The following is a 17,132-nucleotide window of genomic DNA, read 5'->3' as shown; positions in this document are numbered from 1 at the left end:
CTTGCAAAACAGCTCGAGCTCAGTGAGGTTGGATGGAGAGCATTTGTGAACAGCAGTTTTCAGTTCTTTCCACAGATTCTCGATTGGATACAGGTCTGGACTTTGACTTGGCCATTCTAACACCTGGATATGTTTATTTGTGAACCATTCCATTGTAGATTTTGCTTTATGTTTTGGATCATTGTCTTGTGGAAGACAAATCTCCGTCCCAGTCTCAGGTCTTTTGCAGACTCCATCAGGTTTTCTTCCAGAATGGTCCTGTATTTGGCTCCATCCATCTTCCCATCAATTTTAACCATCTTCCCTGTCCCTGCTGAAGAAAAGCAGGCCCAAACCATGATGCTGCCACCACCATGTTTGACAGTGGGGATGGTGTGTTCAGGGTGATGAGCTGTGTTGCTTTTACACCAAACATAACGTTTTGCATTGTTGCCAAAAAGTTCGATTTTGGTTTCATCTGACCAGAGCACCTTCTTCCACATGTTTGGTGTGTCTCCCAGGTGGCTTGTGGCAAACTGTAAACGACACTTTTTATGGATATCTTTAAGAAATGGCTTTCTTCTTGCCACTCTTCCATAAAGGCCAGATTTGTGCAGTATACGACTGATTGTTGTCCTATGGACAGAGTCTCCCACCTCAGCTGTAGATCTCTGCAGTTCATCCAGAGTGATCATGGGCCTCTTGGCTGCATCTCTGATCAGTCTTCTCCTTGTATGAGCTGAAAGTTTAGAGGGACGGCCAGGTCTTGGTAGATTTGCAGTGGTCTGATACTCCTTCCATTTCAATATTATCGCTTGCACAGTGCTCCTTGGGATGTTTAAAGCTTGGGAAATCTTTTTGTATCCAAATCCGGCTTTAAACTTCTCCACAACAGTATCTCGGACCTGCCTGGTGTGTTCCTTGTTCTTCATGATGCTCTCTGCGCTTTAAACGGACCTCTGAGACTATCACAGTGCAGGTGCATTTATACGGAGACTTGATTACACACAGGTGGATTCTATTTATCATCATTAGTCATTTAGGTCAACATTGGATCATTCAGAGATCCTCACTGAACTTCTGGAGAGAGTTTGCTGCACTGAAAGTAAAGGGGGCTGAATAATTTTGCACGCCCAATTTTTCAGTTTTTTATTTGTTAAAAAAGTTTGAAATATCCAATAAATTTCGTTCCACTTCATGATTGTGTCCCACTTGTTGTTGATTCTTCACAAAAAATTACAGTTTCATATCTTTATGTTTGAAGCCTGAAATGTAGCAAAAGGTCGCAAAGTTCAAGGGGGCCGAATACTTTCGCAAGGCACTGTATTACAAAATATGCAATGTTATAAAAGCCATTTGGTATAGAAAAAAATGAGAATGAAATACATTGCTGTGGAAAGAATATCTGATTGTAACCTATACACGATGGAGGTGTGGTTTTTGGTAAGAGAACGATAGGTTGCGGATGCAACCCCGGTTCCCTGAAAGAGAAAATAACCATCAACGTATGGGATATTGCCGTCAGGCAGTAGGGATTGGCTGAGCTGTATAGCAAAGCTGCCGATAGGCCTCTGCGTAAGCTGGCATGTAAGCCTGCCCCCCTGGGAGCTTACAATGCACCGTGCGTGGAGACTCACTTCCTCTTTTGCTTCAGGCCGTGAAGGCTTCCGAGGCGACCTCGCAGCTTGATGGTTATTTTCTCTTTCAGGGAACCGGGGTTGCATCCGCAACCTATTGTTCCCTTTCAAGTCGAAAATAACCATCAACGTATGGGAACAGTGTACCCAAGCTGTCGCGAGGGAGGATTCTCGGCAGTAGGACAGACTTACGCCATAATGCAACTGCGTAGGCAACACATCTACACACATGCGGAGCTGCGCCTCAGCGTCTATGCTCGCAATGACACCTGTCCTAAGGTGGAATAGTCACACCATATTGACAACCACTTTATATGTCCGCAACCTGAGGCGTCATAGAGTGTAACACAGATGCTCCAAATGACGGAGCAGAGGATTCCAGTACATTCAACCGGTAGAACCTCGAAAAGTATGCGGTGTAACCCAACTGGCTGCAGCGCAAATGTCAGACACCGGCACCCCTCTAAAGAGGGCCCAGGATGTTGCTATACCCCTAGTGGAATGTGCCTTCAACTGCCCTGGTGGCGGAAGGCCCATAGAATCATATGCTAACTTAATAGCATCCACTATCCAATGGGAAAGGCGTTGCTTAGACAACGGCTGACCCAAAGTCTTAGAACCATGGCATATGAACAGCTGTTCTGTTTGCCTCACAGTCCTTGTGCGGTCAATATAACACCTCAATGCCCGCACAGGGCAGAGCATGTCTAACCGCTCTTCCTCTGGGGAAGAAAAAGGAGGAGGATGGAACGCCATCAACTCGACTGGTTGGTTCATATGAAACAGGGATATGACCTTGGGCAAAAAGGCCGGATTAGGACGCATGGAGACCTTAGAACCGTCTCCTGCAAAACGAGTACATGATGACTGCACCGAAAGTGCATGTAACTCGCCCACGCGTTTTGCTGATACCACTGATAGCAAAAACGCAGTCTTCATAGACACGAGCTTCATATCCACACTGTGGAGAGGCTCGAACGGTGCCTTGGTAAGGGCTTCTAAAACCACATCAAGGCTCCATGACGGTAAACTGGTCGTCCTTGCAGGCCGCAAGCGTCTTGCACCTTTCAGGAACTGAGATGCCAGAAAATGGCAACCTGGTGATAACCCGTCAATGCGTATATGGCAAGCCGATATGGCGGCTAAATACACTTTAAGTGTAGAGGGAGATTTCCCCTCATCTAGCAGTTTATCACTGTAATATCACTGCCATAGGGCAGGAGACCGGGTCATGGCCCTCAGCCAAACACCAACTTTGAAACAATTGCCACTTATACACATACTGCGACCTAGTAGAGGGTGCTCGCGCACTCTGAATGGTCGATATAACCGCCGTTGAAAGCCCTAAGGCTGACAGGCGCTCCCGCTCAGGGGCCAAGCCCATAACTGCATGAGTTTGGGGTTTGGATGCCATAGCCCTCCTTGGGCTTGGGACAACAGGTCTGCTCGCAGAGGGAGCTCCCTCGGGCGACCGTGCAACAACTGCACCAGACTCGGGAACCATATTCTCCGCACCGAGGAGCGATCAGAATCACTGTCGCTTGCTCTACCCTGACCTTCTCCAGGAAGGCGGGGAGCATCGGAATCGGTGGAAATGCATACAGGAGCCCTGGCGGCAATTCGTGAGCCTGTGCATCGACTCCTAGGGGGCTGTCGAGGTCCTTCACCGAGAACCATAGGGGACAGTGCGTGGTCTCTGGCGAAGCGAAGAGATCGACTTGCGCTGTGCCGAACCATTCCCAAATGCGCTCTACCACCCGAGGGTGAAGACGCCATTCGCCTGCAAGAGGACCTCCTCTGGACAGGAGATCCGCTGCGTAATTGACTCTGCCCGGTAGGTGAACCACACGCAGAGAGGCTAAACGCGGTTGTGCCCAAAGCAACAGCCGTGTTACCATCCGGTGAAGACCGGGGGACCGCAAGCCGCCCTGGCGGTTGATATACGCCACTACCGTGGTGTTGTCTGACAGCACTAACACGTGCTTGCCTAGAAGCACTGGCAAGAATTGCCGAAGGGCGAGGTCCACCGCTCTGAGTTCCAGAGCATTGATGTGGGCTGACCTCCAGGGTCCAGACCACACTCCACGTGTCCCTGTCCCGTTCCAGACTGCTCCCCAACCCTGGTTGGAAGCGTCGGTTGTGATGACTTCCCTTCGGAAGATGGGACCCAAGCGTACGCCCTGGCGGATGTTCGAAGGAACTTTCCACCAGCGTAGCGCTTCCCAGCAGGTTCGGGATACCCTCAACCTGCGGCGCTTGTCTCTCCGCGGATGCAACGCGAAGGCATTGAACCAGGCCTGTAGTGGTCTCTGGTGTAGTAAGCCCAAGGGAAGGGCTTGTGAGGCGGCAGCCATCAACCCCAGCATGCGCTGACACAGCTCCATGCTGACTGTTTCTCTCAACCTGAATAGGGACAGACATCGTTCCAACGAGGCAACTCTTTGTGTCGACAGGGTCGCTTCCATAGACACTGAGTCTAGATGCAGACCCAAGAATTCGTTCTGTTGGCTCCCTGAATTCACCTTCAGACCTAGCCGCTGGAGATGGTCTGTAACCATCACTGTGTGCTGTGCCAACTGCTCCTTTGACTGCGCGCAGATGAGCCAGTCGTCCAGATAGTTCAGCAGTCGGACGCCTTGAGCCCGCAAGGGAGCTAAAATGGCATCCATACACTTCGAAAAGGTTCGAGGAGCTACAGACAGGCCGAATGGCAGGACACAAAACTCGTAGACCCTGCTCTGAAATGCGAACCGCAGATACTTCCTGTGACCTGGACAGAGGGGAGCGTGAAAGTACGCATCTGTCAAGTCCACGGTGGTGAACCAGTCGCCGTGTCGGACTGACTGGATGATGTGCCTGTGCGTTAGCATCTTGAACGATAACACCCGCAGGTATTTGTTCAGTACACGCAGATCTAAAATAGGACGGAGCCCGCCGTCCTTCTTGGGCACCAGGAAGTACTTGGAGTAGAACCCCTGGTCGATCAGAGCAGGGTCTACTTATTGAATAGCACGCTTCCTGAGCAGTGCCTGTATTTCCACATTCAGAGCAGACGACTGAACCGAGTCCTTCACTGCAGTTACCTCCTCTAGGGCGCCACCCTGTGCGCTGCGGTCTCCCAATTGGGAATTGGCCGCGCACTGCTGTACTCGCCGGGGAGGTCTTAGTACCCCTGGGCGCGGCTGGTGCTGTGGTGGTGTCCTACGCCACTGATGCTCTTGTGGGCGCTTGGGCTGGAAAGGCCTATGCGGCCACATCTTAACCAACTGCTGCAATGCTTCTCGAGCCTTAGCCGAGCGTTGCAGCATCTCCTCCACCGCTGGGCCAAACGTGTGCCCCGGTGTAATAGGAGCATCTAACAAGGGAGCTTTGTCAGGCTCCTGGACTCTCGCCTGCGAGAGCCAGAGCTGTCGCCTGGCCACTACCAGGGACGCAATACTCCTGCCCTGAGCCTGTGCGTTGAGCTGGGCTAGCTTAACCAAGAGTTGAGCAATTTTCCCCAACTCTGTACGCAGAGACACCGAAGGGTACTCCGGGAGGCCTTTCACCAGCACAGCTTGATAAACGCCTCTGTAGCCGCCGAATAGCCCTTCTTGAGGTCCACCTCAGTGACCCTGCACTGCTTGTTAGGGCACGCAGGATCCCTTGTCAGTCCGGAGAGCGTTGGTGTCTTCACCAAGGCTGCGAACGCTGCGCCAACTGGTGGAAAAGACGCCAAACCCGCCTCGCTCGCTCCCTGCATAGTAAAGGCGGAAGCCTTACGCGAAGTTGCCGGGGCGGACACTGGAGTCCCCCAAGTGGACTGCACTTCCTTAATAAAATCGGGGAAGGCCGGGAGCACCCTGGACTGCTGGGATTGCGCCGAAGGCGACTCAAAGAGAGACCGCCGAGGTTGGTCTACGGCAGGCCATTCGATCCCCAGATGGCGAGTTGCCCGCTCCACAAGTGACCATAAGGAGTCATCAACGTCCAGCACCTCCATCTCAGAGTGGTGGGACGCCAACTCTGCCTCCACACTGTCCTCTCCAGGGAGAGGTTCCCCTTCTGATGCATCCCGAGAGATAGCAGCCACGTCCCATGCGTCTTGTTGCGCAACTGGAACGGACAGGGGTTGTGGTAGGACCATCGGCTGGTTGATCACCGGCCCTACCTGTTCATCCACGGCCGAGCTGTAGCGAGGGACATGAGCAGCGATTGCTGCCCCATCATCATGTCCATAAACTGGGACATCTTGGACGTGAGCTCTGTGACGCTCGACCTGTCACTGCCTCGCCTGTCCCGACGAGGAGAACGGGAACGTCCTCTCCGTCAAGGTGACCCAGAACGGGACTTTGAAGTCCGGCGTGCACCGAGCACTGAGCGTCGAGGTGCGTGCACCAAGGCACCGAGCGTCGAGGTGCGTGCACCGAGGCACCGAGCACCGAGCGTCGAGGTGCGTGCACCGAGGCACCGAGCACCGAGCGTCGAGGTGCGTGCACTGAGCCCCAAGTGCCGAAGCACTAAGCACTAGGCGCCGAAGCGCTACACCAAAGCGCCAAGGCGCTGACACCGAAAGCGCCAGAGCGCATGTACTGAGCGTAAAACGCTATGCACCAGACGCCGCAACGTCAGCTGACCCACAGAGTGGAGACGCTAGGTGCTAGTACAGTGTCTCAGTCTAAAAGACAGTGGTGTTGTGCTATACTTACCTGCTGTAAGGGGCAAAGGAAAGTGCACGTTGGTGGTCGTCTTCCTTATACACTATATGGGAAAAAAACGTCTTTTTTTTTTCTTCAAAGGACTGCAGCAGCACTAGGTAACAAAGCTGTAATATGGGCGAAACCCTACAGCGACCACGCGATGAATATCTGCAGGTGGTGCTTATAGTAGCTTCAACAGCAGACTACACACTGGGTCTAGCAGCAGGCAAGACCGAGGCTGCAAGGAGTTGCGCGGCCTAAGCCAATGCGCAACGCGTCCTCTAAACTCTATTCTACACTAAAACAGGAAGAATAGACAATACAAAAAACCCAAAATGTGCAACAACAATATTAAATATAATAATAATAAGAAGAAAGACGGGCGCGAAGACGCCAGGAGAACGCAATGCCGAAGCAAAGCAAGAGGAAAAATATATATATCACAAAATGAAAATATATATATATATATTTTTTTTTTAATGCTCAACAGAGCGAACACTGAAATAAACTCGGAGAAGGGGCAGTAGCCAGCTTCTCAAGCTCAAGGCTAAGGAGTACAATCAGTGAATATAATTTCTCAGAGAGAAAAAACTTACCAGCTCAATCCTACGAGGCTGAAGCAAAAGAGGCCTATCGGCAGCTTTGCTATACAGCTCAGCCAATCCCTACTGCCTGACGGCAATATCCCATACATTGATGGTTATTTTCGACTTGAAAGGGAATCATAGTTTTAATGCATAGGTTCAAATAAAGTGGGCAACATTGAAGATATAGGTAAATGAAATCATTCAAACTGAAATGCTTACATATATAACTGCTTCTTTTAGACAATGTAAGAATATCAAAACCTTCTAAAAAAAGGGTTTATACAAAACATGTAATTTATACGTATGGGGCCCCTTGCCTACAACTAGATGAAAAAAAATCTATAATATTGAAACAGAGATTACAATAATAGCTGGCTACTGTACTCTAATGTTCGCCTGTAAACTGTAGTAAAGCTTAAACAATGTAATAATTATTTAACTTGACGAAAATAAGTGCGAAAAACCACAGGGATGTTTCAGAGAAACTGGTGGATTATTTATATCTTTTAAAAAATGTTCCAATACCATGGAACATTATCACAGACAACGAGACCTACGTGTCTATTTTACAATCTGTGCTAATTTGAATAGGAGGCTTTATAAAATCACACCTGTCTCTTGTGTCAAAAGAAATTAAACATCACACATGTCCAGTGTGAAAAAAAAACAAACAGGAAGTCAAATTGAACAGATGTGTTAGGAAAAAAAAGTCTGAACTGCACTGCAATTTTGTTGATTGAATCACCTACGCAACATCTGCAAAGAAGAACAAGTTGTAGCTTAAGCTTTGTAGCTTTTTTTTTATTTTACCAAACCCTAATTCCCCTATCCCGACTGGCTGGGTATGCCAAACGCCAAGTCACTGCTTTAGGAGCAACCAGCTGTGGTAAGGCTGTTTTCCTATTCTAATCAGCCACAGGATCAGGAAACATCATGTTCAGAAGAATTGACAATCAACATACTTGTGCTCTATATAACATTCTCTTAAGACATATAGAACTGAAAAATAATCAAATGGTGATATGCATTTTTCAATACAGTTTTAAAAACTGCCCCCTGTATGCTTTAATTACCTAACTTGACAGACAGAAATATATAAGTGGTGAAAGTGATCAGTAAACTCAGCAACTCTTCATTACCTCTGAATGATGTTCTTCGTTCTGTTGTAGTACTTCAATGCACAGCTCCCCTAGTCGCATAACATCCTCTAGTTTTTTAGCAGGAGCAGCTTGGTTCATAGTATCTAGATTCAAATTCCCAAAGAAAAGGCTGTTATGTTTCAAAATGTAAATATATTACATCAACCAAAAGTAATAAATAAACAAAATACAGACATCATTTATTCACTTTTAATATTGACCTTATACAGCTGACACAACTACATCCTTTCTTTGTTAAAATTTATTTCTAATTTCCTGATCCTGATACTTTTGAAAAATGTTATATATATATATATATATATATATATATATATATATATATTAGCTCAAAGAGCCAGCTGCCCATATAGCTCAGAATCTATTTTTTAATGCATGAATTTCTTAGGAAACCAGCCTGATACATGGCAATGTGCTACTTCATTTTCACACTGACTATATATACACTTCATCACTTAAGGCTGTATGTGTCAAGAGCGTGCTCAACCTTAGGTTTCTATGGTTTCTGTATTAAACAGATGTGACTTTAAGCCAATAAAGTCCATCAAACTTTTTTTTCACAGCATAGACATCAAGAGTATTCAAAGGGTAAACACGGACATATTTTTTCACATAACATATTTAAACCAACTTTGAAAAGGATGCAGCATTTTAACAGAAATAAAAGGTTTTGTATTTTAATTTAAAATAAGTAATTTAGATAATAAATGTGGTATGGGTTATTATTATTATTATTATTATTATGTTAATGTAACATAATGGGAACCAAACAACTTCCCCTAACAAGTGCTCTTGAATAAAAGTATATTAGTTTGATTCTAGTATTGTACATTTTTTATGAGTTAGTAAATGGCTGGAGCAAATACTTTAAAAATATACAGTTTAGTTATAGGACATGTTGTAAACAGTTAATAATACATTGCTAAATGGTTATAAAGCATGTTATAAAACATGTAACTAAGCCATTATAAAAAGCCTTATAAAAAAAAAAATACAACATTAAATCTTTCATTAAACTGATTAAATTGTTATCGCTTGGTAAATCAGCAACACAGTAAATGATTATGGATATTTATCAGTGAAAGCTTAGCTAAAGTGTGGCCAAATGTAAAACAATATTTTAAAAAAAGCAGAGTGGCATATACATAAAAACACAATTGGTACAATAAAATAAATATTCACTATGCTAATATATTTAACCCTTTGCGGTCCTATGTCGGACCTGGTCCGACATTGCAATTATTCCTATCCAGTCCAATGTTGGACCCTGTCCGACATCATCAAAAAAACGCAAAAAACGGGTTTCTAGTCGTTTTTTCTCCGGAAAAAGCCGAGAAAACCATTCAATGGCCGAGTGGGAGCGACAGGAGCCGAGACAAGCCGAATAAAAAAATAAAAAATAAAGGGCGTATCTCATGAATAGTCATACTTGCCCTTGGCATCAGATAGGGGCAGCCATAAGGAAACAAGCTGGCTGTTACCGAATCAGCACACAGAGAATATCACGGACATTTGCAGAGCTTTTTTGAGATGTTATAGTAATAAAATAATGACTTGTATCGCATTATTTAGGAGTTTGGTGATAAAACGAGTGATCAGGAGATGATTGATCGGTATGTACGACTAGTATTATTATTATTATTATTATTTATTTATTAGCATATGTGAAAGCGATAGCGAACAAAAGGGTGGGGCGGGGCTGGAAATGCCTAGTGAGTGCTTTGTTGATATGCAGGGCCTTTTAAACCCATTTGACTGTGGAAAAGAAATACTTTTAAACAGCCCGTCTAAAATTAACTGCGCGTGTGAAAATAAACTGGACCTGACACGCCTGACACGCACTTAATAAATGGACTGCAAAGGGTTAAATGAGAAGAGTAGAATTTTAAATTCTTTAAATTCTTAGGAAAATATTTCCTTTAGTGATCAACAACTGATGTTAAACCCTCAAGCCATCAATTTTATACTGGAAACTTTTTTTAAGAAAAGAAAAAAGCAGAACTAATCTAGAATGAGTTCATATAATAAAGGGCTAGGAAGAATGCAACAGGGAAGTGTTATGTAGGGGTTCCCACTAAAGCAGGGTCCCAGGAGGCAGATTAGCTTAGTGAATAGGAAAAGGTTCTGTAGTTCACCAGCTGAGATTTTAATGAGACACTTGCAGTTGAAATTGCTCAGGTTTTTTCAGGAAAGGGGAAAGAAAAAGGAATACTTTTTTTATTTTACTGTACAGTTAATAGACCTAGCTGGTTCTTTTGGCCATTTTTAAATCTGCACAAAGTACAAACCTTCTATTTTAGCGTACTCTGTGAGTCGGGAGTAATTGATCAAAGCAGCTCTCTCAAGACATTTGCGTATCACTTTCTTCATATCATCAGGCGGCACAGGGGTGGAAATGTCCTTCATTAAAACCTAATGAAAGAGGAATTCATTGATATACACTAAATTGTTATTACTAATACTCTTAGTTCACATGCCTATCAGTGGCGTAGTCCTAAATCTGAAGGTACCGGAGCACCACTAAAATATAGATTTTCTTAAATAAGAATTATTCTACAAATTCACATTTTATTTGTATACAAAACTTCAAGTAACACATATACTAGGTAATGCACTTATCTAATTTCTACAAGTATTTCCACAAAGTGTCTTTCTTCATCTTGTCAGAATGCTTTACTTTATTTACGTGGTTTCATTTGTGTTTAGGACCACCATCAGAGTCGATGCACTGTTGCTGTTGTCTTCGTCAGCATTTATAGCCTTCGTAAAGAAATAGTTTGTAATAGAATAAGTTCCTAATGCTCTTTTTATTGCATCAAGAGGACTACTTACTGAATCAGACAGTTGTGCAGGAGATGCGAGCCATGTGACTTAATTAGCCTAACTGCATTTCAGTGCATTCTGGCTCGACTATACCACTGATGCATATCTAATTTCAACTTTTGCTAGAGATTGAGATTTTCAGCAAAGAGGATTCAGTTTCATACTGTGCTATTTATTGAATTTAACCTGTGGAAAATGATGCATAACAAAAAAAAGATTCCTATCGTCATTATTTAGACTCTGACAACAACGGAAAATGCCACACCGCCAAACAAAGTTTTATATAAATTCTAATTTATTAACAGATTGTTACTTCCATGAGACAAAATGACAGTCCTGGAGCTCCTGCTATTCGATAAGTCCTTCTCTTTATGCTGAAATGTCCACCACGTTGTCTCTGGCATGCCTGTCAGTTTAATCAAGACAGAATCTGGATTCATCAGTGAAGACGACTGGCGGACATTCATTGATGTTCCACCTGATGTGATCCCTAGCCCATCTCAAACATTCCACAATAGAAGAGACCAAACTTGACAACATGTTTAAAACAAATACTATTTGCCTTGTCGAACAAAACTTACACTTCTCAGTGGTAACATATGACAATATTTTGTTAAGGTAAGAAGCCATAAGTTAACAACGGAAATAACTCCCGCTCGGCTACTCTTAAAATTAACAAATACATTGATTTGCCTTTAAATACTATGATAAAGCTAGTCCTACGTATTTAGCAGTGACAGTGTATTAGTACTTTTCAAGTATAACAAGCCAGTTTGCTTCCTTCAATGTAAACTTTGTGTGGGGAGTTGATATGGGCTCAGGTGCAGAACAATCCCCTTGCCCTCAATCCCCTGTAGTCTAAACAAGACACTAGACAATGATACGTGTAATAATTCCTTAATTGCAAAAAGAACATACAAATAACTATTTAGCACAACGCTTACTGTCTTGAGATACAAGACAGATATGGGTTTCCAACCTCATTAAATTCCAGCTTAATTTTCATTAGATCTTTTCTTTAATGCAACTAAAAATGATAAAACATCACTAACAAAATGATGAACAATCCTGCATTTTATATATTGTACTAAAAAATGTATGACTTCAACTGAATAGTCATTGGGCTCAGCAACAGACTGTTGTTGATATTGACCTTTTGTGACATTTGTTTTTGTATAGCAGGATTTGGAATCCCATAAAAGTGAATGGCAGACAGAGAGAGCGAGAGAGAGAGTGAGAGAGAGACTTCAACTTTTAAAAGCTCTTTATTATAACAATACAAAAACTAACAAACATCTAATGATTACAAACAGAAAAAATATCAAAAAAAGAAAACATCCCTTTTTCCTCCCTATTTAGTTAACATCACATTCCTTTTTTTGTTATTATTTAAAAAATGATGTTTAATTCACAACTTTCACTAACCTCACACAGCACACTGTTAAAGCACCACTTTGTTTTGAACCTCTCCAAATCACCAGTCACTTTGTAAAAAGAAAATTCAGTTTTAAGTCTGGTGACAACCAGTACCCTAAAAATACCAACTACCTTATCCCCTCCCAGTCCCCCCCTCTTTGTCTTGTGGGATTTTAAAATGGCTAGTTTAGCTTGACCAACAATATAATTAGCCATAGAGCACACTTCTCTTTTTTGGCATAATAGTGAACACCTGAAATAAATACTTCCTTTGTGAAAGCAATCCCCAGCACAGCCATTACATCCTTCAAAAGGTGGAATGGTGGGGTCAGCCTTGAGCAGTCACAAAAAGAGTGGAACACTGTATCTACCTCAGTACAAAATGGACACTGCGTCACAACATCAGGGTTAAGTCTGCTAACAAATTTATTTGTGGCAATTATTCCTTGCAGTATCCTCCACTGCAAGTCCCCTGAGCATCTGGGAATGGGGGGTTTGTACAGTACACCCCAGCATGGGGAGACAGACTCAGACAGAGATAGGTGTGCTTTCCATTTAGTGTCAGCCAAACCCCTTAGCTGTTTAAAATGGAGGACTTTCACACACATCACATATTATACAGCAGTTTTTTTCTCAAGTCTTAAAGGGAATGATGCTGTAGCCCTTAAAGGTCAGCAGCTGCCCCATCTCCTCTCACTCCTCACACACTGATGGACTCACTGCCAGAGCAGGGAACACAGGCCGCTCCTCAGGCACCTGCTGCCGTTCCAAGGACAGGTTCAAGGAAAATAAAACTCCAGAGGGCAAACAGGTTCTAAACTAGGACAGAACACGAACCGAGTGGACCCCCACCTGTGTGGCTATATCCTGGCAAGATCTCCACTGAAAATGCTGTAGATCTAACTGAAAATGCTGTAGAGAGTTTGGTCACCCCTGCCTGTGTGAAAGCAATATACAGGGTATTAGAAAGAAAAACCTGGCAGGGAAAAACAGGGTTAAAAAACAACGGTTCTTCCAAGAGAAAAGTCCAAGGTTCTTCCAGCCGCACCACTCTAAAAATGTTCCCGGTGTTAAAGAGATTCTCATAAATAAATAATTTATTTCTTAGCAGACGCCCTTATCCAGGGCGACTTACAAGATATCACATTTTTTTTTACATACAATTACCCATTTATACAGTTGGGTTTTTACTGGAGCAATCTAGGTAAAGTACCTTGCTCAAGGGTACAGCAGCAGTGTCCCCACCGGGGATTGAACCCATGGTCAAGAGTCCAGAGCCCTAACCACTACACCACTACTCCACACTGAAAACCACTCAGTCTGTTGTTGTCTATCAGGAATAGATGCCAGTCCAGCCCAAGTACCCCTGCTATGCAGAGGATGGAGAAAGCAAAGTGTCTCCAATTCCCAGAGTCTGCAGAATAAAGCAGTTTCTGTACTGCCTGCAGCCGGAAAGCCACCACTCTGCTGACCAAGTGAATCAGTCCCTGTCCCCCTTCACTGAGGGGCAAGTACAAAACAGCAAGCCTTAACCATTGAAAACAATCCAAAAAAAAAGTCAATTAAACACTTTTGGATAGTGTCCAACAGCCCTTGAGGAGGAACCAACACTGCCACCCTGTGCCACAGCATGCAGGCTATAAAGTTGTTAATGACCAACACCCTGCCCTCCCCCTGAAGGACAGCTGGGTCAGTAGCCATTGCCACTTTAGCAGTCTACTTTTTACCTTTTCCACAATTCCCTCCCAACTCCTTGTGACAGTCTGGCTCGCAGTGGTGTGGTGGATGACGTCACGGACCAGGAAGTAACCGACTCCAAAACAGTGGATGGGCGGGTGAAACTGAGTGCAAAAGCACTCAGCGTATTTAATAATAAACAAACAAATATTTAAACAGAATACAAACAAAAGGGCACGAGGGCCAAACGAATAAATAAACAAACAAGTAAGTGCCGTGCTGGATTATCCAGCACGTATTAGCAATTGTTTTTTAAATATTATTCCTTCTCTCCGCTCCCCGTACTCTCTACTCCAACACCCCAACATCAAGTGCAGAGAGCTGCAGGTTTATATACTCTGGCCGAGGGATTAACTAGTTGGTAATTATCTTATTATCCCCCGGCCAGAGTCTGCACGCGTTTGGTAAGGATGCATGACTGTCAGCTATTTAAGTAATCAGTAGCTGATCAGCCATGCATCCTCACGGGGTTTTTAAATAATAATAAAAGACGTGGCGCTTTTACCCGCGCCGCAAACAAAAATACAAATAATAATAAATAGGGGCGGGACACTCCGCCACACATGCCCCCCCTTGTGCGCAGCACACATGGCCCCAACGGCCACCTCCCCCCTCAGTCTTAAAGTCCCGGAAGAGGGGGAAGCAAGTTACTTCTGGGGGGTGGCCATGGTGGAATCTCTGGCACCCCCCCATTCTTCGTGGCCGGCAGCTCCCTCTTCCGGGGCTCCCGCCACACTCTATCCTGCCGCGAAAGTGCGGCTGGGGGAGCTGGTCTCCTGACCTCTCCCCCCTTCTTCATGGCCGGCAGTTCCCCTCCGTGGGGCTCCGACCACATGATCTCCAGCCGCGAAAGTGCGGCTGGGGGAGCTGGTCTCCTGACCTCCCCCCCTTTCTTCATTTCTGGCAGCTCCCTTTCATGGAGCTCCGGCCATCGTGTAGCGACCCCAGGCGACGGCAGCAGCAGCGGACCCTCGGAAGGCGACGGCAGCAGCAGCGGACCCTCGGAAGGCGACGGCAGCAGCAGCGGACCCTCGGAAGGCGACGGCAGCAGCAGCGGACCCTCGGAAGGCGACGGCAGCAGCAGCGGACCCTCGGAAGGCGACGGCAGCAGCAGCGGACCCTCGGAAGGCGACGGCAGCCGCAGCGGACCCTCGGAAGGCGACGGCAGCAGCAGCGGACCCTCGGAAGGCGACGGCAGCAGCAGCGGACCCTCGGAAGGCGACGGCAGCCGCAGCGGACCCTCGGAAGGCGACGGCAGCCGCAGCGGACCCTCGGGAGGCGAACTCGGGAGGGGAGCCCCTGGCCATGGAGGCGGCAGCGGGAGCTCCACTTCTCCCTCGTACCCTGTGTCCTGTGGAGAACAAAAGGCAGCCCCAGGCGATGCAGAACAGCCATCCCCAGGCAATGGCGATGGTGGGAGGGGAAAGCAGTCCTCCCACAGCGGCTGAGACGGAACCAGCAGGTATTTACCCTCTGCTGGTGGAGCTGGGAGTGGCAAGCAGTCCTCCCACGGCGGCTGAGGCGGAACCAGCAGGTATTCATCCTCTGCTGGTGGAGGTGGGAGGGGCAAGCAGTCCTCCCACGACGGTTGAGGCAGAACCAGCAGGCATTCACCCTCTGCTGGTGGAGGTGGGAGGGGCAAGCAGTCCTCCCACGACGGTGGAGGCGGAACCAGCAGGCATTCACCCTCTGCTGGTGGAGGTGGCGGAGGCAGAGGCAGCTCTTGCTGCTCTGCTCCTGGTGGTGGTGGAGGCAGAGGCGATGGGGCGGATGCTGGCCACTCAGAGGGAGGCTGTGGCGGTGCTGGCTCCCTCTGCTGTGGCGGCTGGGCTGGTGTGTGCCATGCTCCCTTCAGCAGCATAAATAGAGGCTGCTGGGGAACACCAGCATCCTGCCCTTCTCCCCCCCAGAAAAATTCAGGGGGTTGAGCCTGTAACTCCTCCCCTTCTGGCTCTTGGGACTGCAGCTTGGGTCCTAAGGCTGTGGAAGCGCAGACTTCCACCTCTTGGGCTATGGACGCACCGACTCCCCCCTCTTTGGGCTGTGGACGCACCGACTCCTCCCTCTTGGGCTGTGGACGCACCGACTCCTCCCTCTTGGGCTGTGGACGCACCGACTCCCCCCTCTTGGGCGTAGGACGTTCGGGCTCCTCCCACTCGGGCGTAGGACGTTCGGGCTCCTCCCACTCGGGCGTAGGACGTTCGGGCTCCTCCCACTCGGGCGTAGGACGTTCGGGCTCCTCCCACTCGGGCGTAGGACGTTCGGGCTCCTCCTCCTCAGGCTGTGGAGGCGAAACCAGCAGGCATTCTCCCTCTGCTGGTGGAGACGGTAGCGATGGCTCCTCTCCCTCTGATGCTGGAGACGGTAGCGATGGCTCCTCTCCCTCTGATGCTGGAGATGGCAGCGATGGCTCCTCTCCCTCTGATGCTGGAGACGGTAGCGATGGCTCCTCTCCCTCTGATGCTGGAGACGGTAGCGATGGCTCCTCTCCCTCTGATGCTGGAGACGGCAGCGATGGCTCCTCTCCCTCTGGCGCTGGAGACGGCAGCGATGGCTCCTCTCCCTCTGGCGCTGGAGACGGCAGCGATGGCTCCTCTCCCTCTGGCGCTGGAGACGGCAGCGATGGCTCCTCTCCCTCTGGCGCTGGAGACGGCAGCGATGGCTCCTCTCCCTCTGGCGCTGGAGACGGCAGCGATGGCTCCTCTCCCTCTGGCGCTGGAGACGGCAGCGATGGCTCCTCTCCCTCTGGCGCTGGAGACGGCAGCGATGGCTCCTCTCCCTCTGCTGGTGGAGACGGTAGCGATGGCTCCTCTCCCTTTTGTGCTGGAGATGGCAGCAGCAGGGTCTCTCCCATATCTGCAGCCAGGTAGTTGAACACCATGGCTGCGATGTCTGGGAGGGAAGCTGGGTGGTGTTGCTGTTCCCAGGCCTCCCAGCGCTCCCCATCTCTTGCCCACAGGAGGTTGATCACTGCAGGGAGGGCTTCCTCATAATCCCTCCCCGGCTCCACCAGCCAGTCCCAGACTCCCTCAGAGGAGAGTGCATTCGTCCTCTTTGGAGGATGCAGGTCCTCCCTCACTGGACGCTCTGGCTCCTCTTTCTCCTGCCATGGAGGGG

The 17,132-nt window shown here is 47.4% G+C and overlaps 1 protein-coding gene across 10 annotated transcripts in view; it reads right to left on the bottom strand.

Annotated features, from left to right (window-relative positions):
• LOC117415650 (calcium-dependent secretion activator 2-like) overlaps window positions 1-17,132 on the bottom strand; it is a 176,654-nt gene that overhangs the window by 44,683 nt on the left and 114,839 nt on the right. For all 10 annotated transcript variants that reach the window (XM_059027246.1, XM_059027239.1, XM_059027242.1 and 7 more), the window contains exons 16-17: window positions 10,328-10,451; window positions 8,022-8,125 (exon numbers count right to left, since the gene is read on the bottom strand). In XM_059027246.1, the coding sequence (XP_058883229.1) occupies window positions 8,022-8,125; window positions 10,328-10,451 (228 nt within the window). The remainder of the gene's footprint in view (window positions 1-8,021; window positions 8,126-10,327; window positions 10,452-17,132) is intronic.

The sequence above is a fragment of the Acipenser ruthenus genome, chromosome 7 (assembly GCF_902713425.1).
Source record: "Acipenser ruthenus chromosome 7, fAciRut3.2 maternal haplotype, whole genome shotgun sequence".
NCBI lineage: Eukaryota > Metazoa > Chordata > Actinopteri > Acipenseriformes > Acipenseridae > Acipenser > Acipenser ruthenus.
Note: the sequence above shows the minus strand (reverse complement) of the source record. Positions and strands in the feature narration are given on the sequence as shown.